Source organism: Bos taurus, chromosome 2 (genome assembly GCF_002263795.3).
Source record: "Bos taurus isolate L1 Dominette 01449 registration number 42190680 breed Hereford chromosome 2, ARS-UCD2.0, whole genome shotgun sequence".
In the NCBI taxonomy this organism is placed as follows: Eukaryota; Metazoa; Chordata; class Mammalia; order Artiodactyla; family Bovidae; genus Bos; species Bos taurus.
In genome coordinates, this window is record NC_037329.1 from 91455420 (window position 1) to 91469756 (window position 14337).

Genomic DNA, 14337 nt, shown 5'->3' on the forward strand with positions numbered 1-14337 from the left:
TAACTGCTAATATCAGAAGGAATAGTCAGTGAAGCAAGGTAAGTAATTAATGCAGTTCTTGAAAGAGTGTGTTCAAATTCAAATGTTTAAATATACATATTGAGTTACAGTTGATCCTTGAACAACACATGGTTGAACAGTGTGGGTATACTTATACATGGGTTTTTTTTCAATAGTAAATACTAGAGGTACTACATAATCTCTGGTTGGTTGAATTTGTGGGGCCGAACTGCAGATAAGGAGGAACTGCAGGTACAGAGGGCTGACTACAAATTATATAATGCATGGAGAGTTGGCATCCCTAACCCTTGAGTTGCTGAAAGGTCAGCTGTTCTTTGAATAATTCAGAATGTGAATGTGAAATGCGTTCATACCTATAAATGTGTTTAGAACAGATAATATTAACTCTTTTGAAAGAAGAAAAATGATAAAAAGGTATCAAGAATAGATTGAACATGTACATAGAACGTGTAGTAACTCTTATGCAACATAACAGAGGTTGGTAAATGTTTTCTTAAAGGGCCAGATAGTAAATATTTTGGGTTTTGTACCTACATATAATTTGAAGGTGCTTAATTTCTTCCGGTAGTGAAATGGGACATGTTTTTGTGTCCCAGGGAAGCTCATTAGCGACTCAGTACCCAACATATTTATCGGGGGCTGGTCACTGAAGTACCCTCTGCCTAACACATTCCAAATTCTAGACTCTGCAAAGAAAAGCAGGTGTTTAGACGATTGTCTGCACAAACAGTCTAGACATAGTGAGCCATGTGCATCATTGAAGACAAGTTTTACATCTGTGTAAGGAAGTCTTTGCCTGCCAAGTTCCTTGATGCCAGCCAATGGCCAACCTTGCAAACAGCCTTCCTAAGGAGAGCAGTCTCAATTCTGCTATGTTATCTTTTTACTATACAGAGTAACCCATAAATTCCTGTTTGACCCCTAAGTTGATGGACATGTAAGACTATATTTATTATGTAATTCTGATAAGTATTTTAACTGCATCTAATCTGGGAGGGATTGGGGGCAGGAGGAGAAGGGAATGACAGAGGATGAGATGGCTGGATGGCATCACTGACTCGATGGACGTGAGTCTGAGTGAACTCCGGGAGTTGGTGATGGACAGGGAGGCCTGGCGTGCTGCAATTCATGGGGTCGCAAAGAGTTGGACACGACTGAGCGACTGGTCTGATCTGATCTGAATCACTTATGGCATTTTCTGGATTCTATCTGCAATGCAGTGACATTTGCCCCTCTCTGCACCCAAGTTACATGGTAGCTTTCCTAGGGCCAGTATCTGGATTAGGATAAAGAATGCAATTGATATCCTTGGGTACCAGTAATTGTTAATCCCTTTTCATCATCATAAAAGAAGGTGTTTCCCACTCACTCATATGAAAAGAGAAGGCCTCTGTTAGGTCTCGTCATAGATAATAAAATGGTGAAAAAAATTGATGTAGCAGTGAAAGCAAGAGCTTATTAAATAGATTCCTTCAGATATCATTTCCATTTATGCTTGTGTAAATGTCAGTTGTCTTCTCTTGATTAATTCACAGTATGAAGAGAAAAGATATATTCTAACTTCATATGGTTATAATTAATTATTTAGTTCATATAAAACTCTTAGAAAATCACCTGGCATGTAGTTTGTACCTAGTAATATTAGGTTATAGTTTACCTCATAAATGTTAACTGTAATTTATGAACTATTGTCACATCAAGAGGCTTACTTCAAATCCTTGTTCTCTTTAACATTGTAATAAAATAATGGTAATATAATAATGGTAATAATGTAATAAAATAATAAAATTATGTTTTCCAAGGAGTGTCTTTATTTTCTGGTTCTTTTGTTGTGGCTTTCAGGAAGGGCCTCAGGTAATGGAACAGATCTATTTTTTGAAAGTTAAACCCAAAAGGAAAAGTCTGTAATATATAACTAGTTTTTCCATTTCACTTATTTGAGTAATGTTTCCTTATAAAGTCTATATTTTCTACTTTATATTCATGTCTGTATGCATGGGAAAAATAAATATTTTAAATCATTGGCTATTTTAGATGGTTGACACTCCTTGAAATCTACATCCTTGTTTAATGGCAGGATAGTGGAATATAAGAAAGTGATGGGTTTCAGAACTTTCAAGTATGCCATTCAAACACAATATAAAATTCCTTTCTTGTATTTTAAATTAACTGGTAATATGTTTTGGATAGAGTAAAATGCTATATTACAGGGTTTATCTTTATTTAAAGAAATAGAAGTTTTCAATAATTTGTATCTAATAAAGATAAGAGGAACCAGCCACTAAAACCTCTGTCCTTTATTTTATAGGGAATTAGTGACGGTATTCCGTTAGTAAAGGCAATTGTTCCCAAAAATCAGTCTCGTTCTTTTATGTCACAAGGAAGTCCTGAGTTACTGGTAAGTTGGTTTATACCTTTTTCACACTGCCATGTCTATATCCATTACAACTTACTGAAAAAATTGAGAAAATAAATTTTTTTAAGTCTTTTAAAAAATTAATAGATAAGGGAATTCCCTAGCCATCCAGTGGTTAGTGCTTTATGCTTCCACTGCATGGGGGATGGGTTCCATCCCTGGTTGCCTGGTTGGAGAACCAAGATCCCACATGCCACTGAACATGACCAAAAAAAGAAAAAAAGATAAAATTTTTATAGAATTAATTTGACCAAGTATAAAAATGTATCTTTTATTTATATAGCTTTTAAGTAGTTCTGTAATTCTAAAGTTTGTTTGGAATAATAAATATGTGAAAAATACCAGGAAATTTTATATAAGAAAAGTATGCTATGGCATCTTATTAGATATTAAAATTTATCATAAAGCAGTGAAAATGAGATATAATACAGGATTGATAAAGGTCCGACCACCTGCAGGACATATTAGGAAGTATGTGAATTTTGTCATTTACTCCTCCTAACAATCCTATGAGACAGGCACGATTATTATTATTTCCCTTTTACAGATAAGGATTAAACCTCAGAAGTCACTTGCTCAGAGTCACAAAGCTAGCAAGTAAGGGATCTGGGACCCTAGCAAGTTGACCAAACATAGGTCTGTCTTATTTTATCACTGAGAGATGATAAGAATTTGAGCATAGCACAGTGAACAGTAGAGATTTCAGAGTTAGACCTATGTTTCTAATTATGCATATTGTGTGTTTGCTTAGATAAAACGTCTTCAAAGATTAACAAAAATAATAAGTACTTTTTTTTAAAGTGGCAGAATTCTTAAGTTATCTGAATTTTTTTTTGGAAGTCTGTCACTTTCATCAAGGGGGAGTAAAACTTTCCATTTTTTAATGTAAATATTTACTATTACTGTCCCTCCTAAAAAGAGACCTCTTTAACAGTTCTTCATAAATTCTACTTATGATTTATGTTCTAAATGATAAGTATCTTATTTTTGTGGTTAAGACTTGATCCTTAATTTCTTCTGACTGCCAACTAATAGATGCTAGTATTTGAGAAATTTTGAGGAAAATAATCTTACTAAAGGAGGATACATTGGGACAACTTTTTTTGTAGTATGATAACCATGAGCTTTTTAACCATTTGAATTATTTTAAGACTTTTTAATGAGTCTCATGTTTTAAGTACATAATCCTGCATTATTCCCTAAGTGACAAAAGCTAATAACATTATGTGGGCATTTGGTTGTTTTTGAGTTGCTTTCTTTAATCTTTTCATTGAAGGTTTGTCCGCATGTGTTTCTTTTCCAGATAACATTAAGCATGAATCATATTATTGGAACCCATGGGTGGCTGCCTTACGACAGAAACATTTCTAATTACTTTACATTCATCAGGGATCAAACTGTGACAAATCCTAAGTAAGTCAATGGACATTTAAAACAAAACAGGTACCTTTACTATCTTATTGCCAAGAAAAGCAAATAGATTAAAATTTCCAACTCCCAAGTTTCCTGTTCCTGACATCCCTTTATCTTGTCTTTATCCTTTGAGGCTATTTACAGAATTGACAGTCTTACTAAATTGGTTGTGAAAGTCAAGATTTAAATCTTTTTCACACCTTCACCAATCTCACTTTCTTTACACTCAATCCTCGAGACTATATTGTTATATATATTTTTGTTTAATTAATAATATTAATAAGGTTAATGTATTTTCTGAATGTATCATTTATTAATAGATATTTCAAATTGAACATTTGAACAGACTTGTTTTTTATTTCTTTTGGAAGAGATTAAAAAAATCATTGATATCAGTCTAAATGATCTTTTACAGAAGAGTCTAATATTTAATTGTGTTTACAGAACTCAGCGTAGTATGAATGGCCCTTTTGCTCCAGGGCTGGAGATCACTTCTAAGCTATTTATAGTATCACATGATGCGAAGTTGCTTTTTAGTGCTGGACACTGGGATAATAGCATTCAAGTGATGTCACTTACAAAAGGCAAACTTATTTCACACAATATCAGACATATGGGTAAGCATTAACTCCCCCCACCCAAATTTTTGTTTTTAATTTCTAACCATGATAGTAGTACATGCCTCTTATATTATAAAAGGCATGAATTTTACCTTTGAAATTGAGTGAACTTTTTGATAGAGTGTTATGAATATTCTTTCTTTAAGAGTGTCTAATATATTTTGGGTATACTAAGCATCATATAAATTAAATACAGCTTCACAGTATTAGAAAGATGCTAAGGTAAGTCTTTGGAAAAATCGGTTGATAGAATCAGAATTTTATGACAAAATGGTAAAAAAAAAAAATCTCTCATAGAAGTCTCATAAGTCTCATAGATGACTTCTCATAAGAAGTCACCTGTTCTATTACTTTGTTAGTGGTAAAGCATGAAAGAGGTAAAATTGTTGAATATAGTTTAATCTGGTGCTTCCTAATATCTCAATCTTTTCAATGTAAGGATAAATCATTGAGTAGATTTTTTTTCCCCAATAAAGCTGTTAAGAAAGGGAAATAGAGTCTGCTACTAATTTTGCACCAGTGACTGTCGCTTAGCTCAGGTTTTTTCAGTTTAGGAAAAATATATTTTATATTGTGAACTTATGGTGTAATATGTACTGTTTTGGTTAGGGACACATATTCAGTAGGATTGTAGTTCCAGTAGTAGTGGAAGGTAATAGGAGATGAGAGAGTGAGGGACAGAGAAGAGTATCGAAATAAGTGGGGATTTCTTTAAAGCTACTTAAACTCATGCCAAGATTCTGACAGGCATATCTTGCCCTATGTCTAGTCATCACCCTTGAAGAAGGGTGGGCTCAAAGAAGGCTCTCCTAATATGATTTGAGTGACATCCTTTCCTGTGTCACTCTTTCCCAGTGCTTTTCCAGTGGCATTCCTACATTTCTCCCTGCTAGAACGACTGAGTTAGTGATAGTTTGAACATAACCTAAAATTGCCCCTGTATTTCTGTTTCAGTCAAACTATGCCATTTCATTTTTTTTTTTTTTACATTCTTTTTTCTTACAGATATTGTGACTTGTTTAGCTACAGATTACTGTGGAATACATTTGATTTCTGGTTCCAGAGATACTACATGTATGATATGGCAGATTACCCAACAGGTAGTCACACATTTAAATACGCTGGGTTTAGATCAGAAATTCTCCCTGGGGATACTACTGAGATGTCTTAATAGACAGTGAATTTTTCTCTGACGTTGAATGGTTATTTGAGCTCCTTTGCCATCTTTTACCCCTCATTCTGCTCTGTGTTAATCAGCACTTTTTTCCTAGGTTTATTGTCCTGATTCATGACCTTATCTTGTATTAATTTCCAAAGATAGCTCCTTGTTAACTTATTCTAGAAAAATGGTTATTTTTCTTGTCTTTGTTTACATAACATTCCTATTTTCAAGTGCAAAAACTAGAAATTATAAATTAGAATTTTCATCAACCTTGTTGTGTACTCTCACGATGGTGCAAGGAAGTGTCTTTCTCTTTATGGCTTTTGGATTTTCTACCTTGCTTAGAAAAATAAACAGGCTTTCTCTCACTCCAAATTTATGAAAATATCTAAAATATTTCTTGTAATACTTTTCTTATTTTTTTTATATTTCAATCTTTAATCCATTTTTAAATTTTATAATATAGAATATTTAATATTAGATGTATTAGTTATATAGATACATTATATATATTATATAACCATATAGCATATAAAAATACATGCTTTTATTTATTTGTGAGTAGAAAGTCATTTATGCCAACACAATTGATTACCCACTGAATTGGATCTTTTTCTAGATTTCCCTTTCTTCTATATCTATTCTGTGTCAACATCAAAATGACTTTATTTTAGCAGTTTTAATATTTGGTAAGGCAAATCCCCTCTCACTGTGTTTCCTTTATTAAAGATTCTCAGCTATTCTTTTATGAGTTTTTATTCTTCCATATGAACTTTCAAAATATTTTAACTGTCCTCAAAACATTTCATTTTAGTCTTAATGAAATTATATTTAATTTCTATATTAATTTAGTGTGGATTACCATTTTATAATTATTCATATTGCAAAAGAGGAAATGTCTTTCTGTATTTGTTTCAGGTCTTTTTTCAATGTCTTTTGGTAAAATTTTTTAATAATTTTTTCCCCATTTTGGTCCTGTACTTTGTTATGTTTACTTTTAACTATCTTTTTTTTATGACTGCTTCAGTGGAATTTTAAAAATCGTTTTTATTTCTAACTGATGATTGCTAAAGAAGTTATTGATTTCTACACAGTTATCTTGTACCTAATCAGTTTACCAAATCCTTTTATCTAACTCATAATTATTAGTAGTATTTCTTGAATTTTCTGAAAACAGGGTAAATACACATTCGTGTGATCTGAAAATAATAGTGATTTTCTTTACTTTTTCCAATATACTAATTACTTCATTTTCTTGCCCTATTACACTGTTAGTGAATACAATAAAGCACAAAAATTATAGTGAGCATTCCTGTCTTAATGTCTGATTTTGATGAACTTGCCTTCACTGTTGTACCATTTAGTATACTATTTGCTGTTAGGTTTCACTATTTGTGGGTTTTGTGGGTTTTTATTTTTTTTATACTTCAGTAGTTACCTTCTTTTCTTTTTTGATAACTTTTTAGTTTTAATAAAATTTCAATTTACAGAAAAGATACAGAGCTAGTACATTTTTGCCATTTGCCTTAGCATTCTCTCCCTATCTTTTTCCCCTATCTTATTTTTTTTCCTGAACATTTTAAAAGCTGGAGGCTTTTTGTTCCTTTACAACTAAACACACCAGTGTGTCTTTTCTAAGAACAAAGACTTTCTTATATATAACCACAGTGCAATTATCAAAACTGAAACACTGAACATTTATACAATACCTTTATCTGATCCACAGTCTGTGTTCTAATTTTGTTAGTAGTCCTAATCATGTTCTTTTTAGCTGTTTTTCCCAGTTTCTCTTCCTTTTTTAATGTATAAGTTTTTCTTTTACTTTTTTTAAAAGTAATGTATTATGTTGGGAAATGTCCTAGTTTTGCACCATCCTTGAATTTCTATAATAAACCTTATACTTCATACTGTCTTGTTATATTTTACAGCAAGATTTTCTTTTCTAGTCCTTTATTTTTCTACTTATATGTGAAAGAAATCTGTTTTTATTCTATCTTTGCATGTTTATCATTGGGATATGCAACTTTTATAAAATGAATTTGGGAAGAATCCATCTTCTTTAAATAATATAGGAATTATTTGACTTTTAAAAATTAGATGGGAGTACAGTAAGCACTCAGACTGATACTCTTAGAGGAAGACAGATATGACCCAAGTAATAGAGTGTCAGGGAGAATTCATCTACATTGTGTAACGGAGGAAGAAAGTCTGGACATTTATCCATGGTAATCATAAATCAAACACCATGGCAACTATTCAAGCATTTGTATCATAGAAAGTACTGTACCAAACAAAGCATGCTACGAACAGATAAAGAAAATAACTTAGGTACAGAGAGATTGCCTGCAATAAGTTGTGCTATTAGAAGAATAGAATAATAATATTAACTGAATAAAATAGGACCTCAAAGATGAAATTATAAACTAGCATAATAAAATGAAAGGGAGATTGCAGAAGAATCAAACTGAGATTAAAATCAATACCATTACAATTATAAATAAACCCAAAGCAGAAAAAGCAAAGAACAAATTTAATGTGACTGAAAAATCAAATTATTAGCATGGAAGAAAGATTTAAGGTAATCAATGTAAATAGAAACAACAAAAGCAATTAGAAAAAGAATGATAGTTCTAGAAATCAGAGACACGTCAGCATAAAGATAATTGATGTCCCTGAAATAGGACTCCAATAAATAAAAAAGAGAAAGTATTCAGAGATGTAATAGAAAAAGTTTCTTTGAAGTAAAGGGAGAATAATTCTGTAAAGGGCAAACAATACACTTGTTAAAATTAATCCAAAGCAAACTTTGAAACTCTTCATATTATTAGTATGTTTTTGAGGTTGAAAAGATTGAGAACCATTTGAGAATCCAAGGAGAAATCCAAGAACAAGTACTTCTGAGAATAGACTTAGTGGTAAGAACTAGTTGCAGGGTTGATTTGTGACTAGACAGTTAAACTACAGTATAAGTTTTTGTATAGAAAATAGTGTACGAGAAAGTGACCTTTGCTTTTCTGTTTTTATATTAGGGAGGTGTTCCCATGGGCCTAGCATCTAAACCCTTTCAGATTCTGTATGGACACACTGATGAGGTGTTGAGTGTCGCCATCAGCACTGAGCTAGACATGGCAGTATCAGGATCAAGGGTAAGATTGTACCTTTAAAAATACTGATTTTTTTTTAATATAAATTCAGAGAAAATATTTATATTATATAGGAGAATTGGTAAAAGCATAGAAATTTTATGCTAAGTTTGTCCAGGACTTTGCAGAAGTAGAAAAATACAGCAAGAAAAAATTTAAAGAGACTGGATTCTATTTGTAGATTTTTGTTAGTTAAAAGAAGGCCAGTTTATGAAATAAAATGCCATTTGAAATTTCAAGATTGGAATTTTTCCTAAGGTACATGTATTATTCCATGATGGAATAATCATTTTCTCAGGTCCTTTCCCATATTTCTTTCTCTTGCTCAGTTTTTTTCTTTTTCTGTTCTTATTTTCTAATATCTTCTGTGTGTAGGATGGCACTGTGATTATACATACCATTCAGAAGGGTCAGTATATGCGGACTTTACGACCGCCTTGTGAGAGTTCTCTGCTCCTGACCATTCCCAATTTGGCTATATCTTGGGAAGGACATATTGTCATGTACTCCAGCATTGAAGAAAGTACCTCTCTCAAGGTATGTAACAGTTTCATGCACTATGGCTAGACCATTAATGAGATTGTCTTCTCCTTTCCATGTTGTATACATTGTGTACACATGGGGCATTTTGAAAAGGGAAAGAGCTGCTGCCGCTGCTAAGTCACTTCAGTCGTGTCCGACTCTGCGCGACCCCATAGACGGCAGCCCACCAGGCTCTGCTGTCCCTGTGATTCTCCAGGCAAGAACACTGGAGTGGGTTGCCGTTTCCTTCTCCAATGCATGAAAGTGGAAGTGAAGTCGCTCAGTCGTGTCTGACTGTTCGCAACCCCATGTACTGCAGCCTACCAGGCTCCTCCCTCCATGGGATTTTCCAGGCAAGAGTACTGGAGTGGGTTGCCATTGCCTTCTCCGAAGGAAAGAGCACAGTATTTTGAAAAGGGTATTTTCCTTCCATTATGCAATTTGTTCATTCCCTATCACAATATTAGCCTCATGTTTTGTTTTAGGGCTTTTTATAGGCTTTGGAGAAGGAGATGGCAACCCATTCCAGTATTCTTGCCTGGGAAATCCCATAGACAGAGGAGCCTGTCAGGCTACAGTCCGTGGGAGTCCCAAAGAGTTGGACACGACTGAGAAACTAACACTAACTAGCACTTTAGGCCTATATGATTTCAAAAATAATTTCTAATTGTGTGGCACTTCATAAGCTTAGATGGAAATTATTCTTTTTGCACAAGGCAGGGTATAAATAAACCATGAATTTTATATGTTGATTTCATTTCAGTGATAAGGCTTTTTAAAAATTACGAGAACTTTTAAAAATTATTTTGGAGGGGTGAGAGTTCTTGTTTAATATTTATTTACTTAGCAATCTGATTGAAATCACTTTAACAATGTTGTCTACATATTTTCTCTTTAAGTATAACATATGTTTTTTCCAGAATTTTAAACCCAGTCATCATTCTGTTATTAGTCATAGTTTTAATTAACAATTCTGAAACTGTTTTAAGTTGAGATCATTAAATTTTCTTTAATCTTTGCAGGATAAGAATGCATTGCATTTGTTTTCTGTAAATGGCAAGTATCTAGGGTCTCAAGTCCTGAAGGAACAAGTATCAGATATATGTATAATTGGAGAGCACATTGTCACAGGCAGCTTACAAGGATTCCTGTCCATAAGAGATCTCCACAGGTAAATAATAAGAATTACTGAAGTAACACTTAGGAAAAGACATTAGTATTTTCAGAGAGTAAAATCTGTAGTCTAAGATTTCTAATCTTTTTATCATTTATTATGAACATGTTTTTTTGGTAACTATAAAAATGTTGGGGAAGCTAAATTATTTCTGGATTAGTAAATAAAATTTATATGTACATTTAAAAAATATAGAAAATTTTATTTTGTATACATTTTACCACAATAACAACAATTTTTTTAAATAGCCAAAAAAAAAAAAAAAAAACAGTTTTCAAAGTGCCAAGCCTGCATTATGGATTTGGGAATATGTCCAACTGTAGCTTCAATTTTTAGAAACTAAAGTTGGGTTGGGTTTTTCTTTAATTGAAGGAAAATTGCTTTACAATGTTGTGTTGGTTTCTGCTGTGCAGCAACGTGAATCAGTTATAGTTATACATATGGATCCCCTTGCTCTTGAGCCTTCCTCCCCTCCCTTCAGCCCACCCCTCTAGGTTATCACAGAGTGCCATGCTGGACTCCCTGTGTCATATAGCAAGTTCCCACTAGCTATCTGTTTTATTTATATATATATATATCTTAACCTTAGTTTGTCCCACCTGCTCCTTCCCCTGCTGTGTCCACAAGTTCATTTTCTACATCTTCATCTCCATTCTTTCCCTGAAAATAGTTTCATCATTTTTCTAGATTTCATATATATATATATATATATATACACACACACACACACACACATTAATACATGATATTTGTTTTTCTCTTTCTCACTTCATTCTGTATAACAAACTCTAGGTTCATTCACCTCACTATTGCTGACTCAAATTTATTCTTTTTTTTATGATTGAGTAATGTTCCATTGTGTATATGTACCATATCTTCTATATCCATTAATCTGCTGATGTACATTTATTTACGTTGCTTCCATGTCCTGGCTATTGTAAATAGTGTTGCAGTGAACACTGGGGTACACATGTGTTTTAGAATTGTGATTTGCTCAGGGTATATGCCCATTAGTAGGATTGCTGGGTCATATGCTAAATTTAAGGACTTCCCTGATGGCTCAGACGGTAAAGCGTCTGTCTACAATGCGGGAGACCTGGGTTCAATCCCTGGGTTGGGAACATCCCTTGGAGAAGGAAATGGCAATCCACTCCAGTACTATTGCCTGGAAAATCCCATGGACAGAGGAGCCTGGTAGGCTACAGCCCATGGGGTCACAAAGAGTTGGACACGACTGAGCGACTTCACGTTCATGGTAGATTTATTTCTATTTCTTTAAGGAATCTCCATACTGTTCTCCATAATGGCCGTATCATTTTACATTCCCTTCAGCAGTGCAGGAGGGTTCCCTTTACTCCACATCCTCTCCAGCATTTATTGTTTGTAGAGTTTTTGATGGTGGCCATTCTGACTGTATGAGGTGATACCTCATTATAGTTTTGATTTGCATTTCTCTAATGATGAGCAGTGTTGAGCATCTTTTCATGTGTTTATTGACCATCACTATGTGTTCTTGGTAGAGATTGTCTGTTTAGATCTTCTGCTCATTTTTTGATTGAGTTGTTTGTAAAGTTGGGTTTAAAATATTTTTTTCAGTTGTAATCAGATAGTCTTTTTCAGGCTAAGTCTAGCATATCTGTTCCTGTTATGTATGTGTGTGTTTAAAATTGGTGAAAGGCTTTTGTTATTTACCCAGTGAAGGAAAAAATCTTTGTAAAGTAAGTACGTTTTTAAGTTTGGTGTTCTTTATGTTTAGCAACTTATATTCACAAAGCACTGTTTTCCCTTGCATGCCCAAATACATTCTTTTCTTTTCTTCTCTTAAAACACTTACTGTGACTTATTTATATACCTCTTAGTATCTTGGCCCCTCCCTAAACCCTTCCTTCTTAATAGTTTCCTGATCCAGAGTGTTCTCTTACTGCCTTCATATCAAAATCACTTCTGTATCAATATCACTTTTGATTTTTATATTTTCTTTCTCATTTTTGTCATTCTTTCCCATGTGGTAGAGCATTAAGTCTACATTTCAATAATATCTTTCCAACATTTTGTATTACAACCCTGATTTTAGGGTATGGTTAGGAGAATCCCAAATTAGAAAAAATTAATGGAATCTTTTAGCAAGTTAGACTAGAGCATAGTGTGTACATCTTAAATTCTTCATTCTCTAATCATAAAAGCTGTGAACATTTATCATAATGGCATGTTATATTTTTATACCACATTATCTTTTAAAATATATATTACATCCTTTATGACAAAGCAAATATACCAATTTTATTAACCTTATCCCCCACCAGCACATAGTTTTTGGGCTTTTACCCTTTTGTTTATCCAACTTTCATTTGTTAATCATTTCGTGAGAGCACATATAAATGGTTAGAGTGCAAACAGATGTTGGAAATAGAGAAAAACTGTATTAAGTATTTTGAGTCATGCTATAAATGTCGGCTCTTGTGTCACTCAGGTTTTCTGAACTTAAGTTCCCACATTTATAAAATTAGAATGTATAATTAAATGACTGTTAACTTCCAGTTATAAAGTTCTGTGAATCCATTGTATATCTGTGTAATTATGTGCTTTTTATTTCTCTTCTAGTTTGAATCTCTGCATCAGCCCATTAGCCATGCGATCGCCTATCCACTGTGTTTGTGTAACCAAAGAATATAGCCATATTCTTGTAGGATTAGAAGACGGCAAATTGATTGTAGTGGGTGTTGGCAGGCCAGCTGAGGTAAAACCTAGCATCACGGATGTAGTTTCCCGTACTTTTGGGGATTCCCTTGGTTCTTCTTTATTCCAGCTAAATCAGACGTCTCCATTATGGATAAACAAACTGAAAAACAAATTTGATTTTTCAAAGTACAGTAAATGAAAGCGAACAAAGCCAGTATTCAAGAGTGATAGTTATATTATTATATTATTGAAATCACATGTTTAGCAGTTTTCATTTATAGCTCTAGATGAGTAAGAAAGTTCTTTTATTCTGTCTTTCCAAATCTAAATTTAAAACCACACACTTGCATTTTTAATACATATAAAAGCATTTATAAAAAATGAAATTAGACTAAATAACAAAACAGTTTACTTTATTATTCTTTTGTAAATTTGGCCATGCTGTGTGGCTTACAGGATCTTAGTTCCCTGAACAGGGATCCCACTTGAGCCCTGGCAGTGAAAGCACTGAGTCCTAGGCACTGGACTACCAGGGAATTCCCCAAACTATATTAATTTCAACAGATATTTAGCATGATTTTATATCAGTTGTACTTTTGTAAAAGCAGCTTTCTGTTTTTTACTTGGAACTACAAATATCCCCATATAACGTGCTAATTCTCAGTGTGTTTCCTATAGTTCCTATACATTTATTTGCCAGTGGCTTATTAATTACTGAATATTCAGATATCATAAATCTAAGACTATTCCTAAGAAAATGTAGCAGCTGTACTCCAAGTAATCTACTGATTCTTTTAGAAAATTTATTTTGTTACATAGACTCATATTTAAGCATTATAAATTTTTATTGATATCATTGGTCTTTTCTGAGAAATCTAAAATATGACATCTGTGGGGGTTATTTCAAGAGAAGACATTATTGAATAACATACTGTCATTGGTTATAATAAATCCATTATAGATCATATGAACCTCTTTGCCAGATACTTTCTTCCAGGATATTAATAAAAGAGGTCTTACTAAAGTGACTACAACAACATTTAGTTTCAGGTCTAATGGTTCCCCCAATAATGTCAGCATGTCTATATTTCAATATTCCACTTACGTTTAAAACATTATACACATTTTTACATTCAGTAATAGAGTTTCTTAATTAATATACTTACAAGTAATGATTTCCCTCCTGT

General features: G+C 33.1%; 1 protein-coding gene across 4 annotated transcripts in view; it reads left to right on the forward strand.

The window, feature by feature from the left end:
- NBEAL1 (neurobeachin like 1) overlaps positions 1 to 14337 on the forward strand; it is a 174618-nt gene that overhangs the window by 151459 nt on the left and 8822 nt on the right. For 3 of the 4 annotated variants that reach the window (XM_024975022.2, NM_001435445.1, XM_024975025.2), the window contains 8 exons: positions 2330 to 2419; positions 3741 to 3850; positions 4295 to 4467; positions 5476 to 5570; positions 8662 to 8778; positions 9151 to 9312; positions 10320 to 10468; positions 13073 to 13208. In XM_024975022.2, coding sequence (XP_024830790.1) covers positions 2330 to 2419; positions 3741 to 3850; positions 4295 to 4467; positions 5476 to 5570; positions 8662 to 8778; positions 9151 to 9312; positions 10320 to 10468; positions 13073 to 13208 — 1032 coding nt within the window. The remainder of the gene's footprint in view (positions 1 to 2329; positions 2420 to 3740; positions 3851 to 4294; positions 4468 to 5475; positions 5571 to 8661; positions 8779 to 9150; positions 9313 to 10319; positions 10469 to 13072; positions 13209 to 14337) is intronic. The other variant, NM_001103173.1, reaches the window with a different exon arrangement.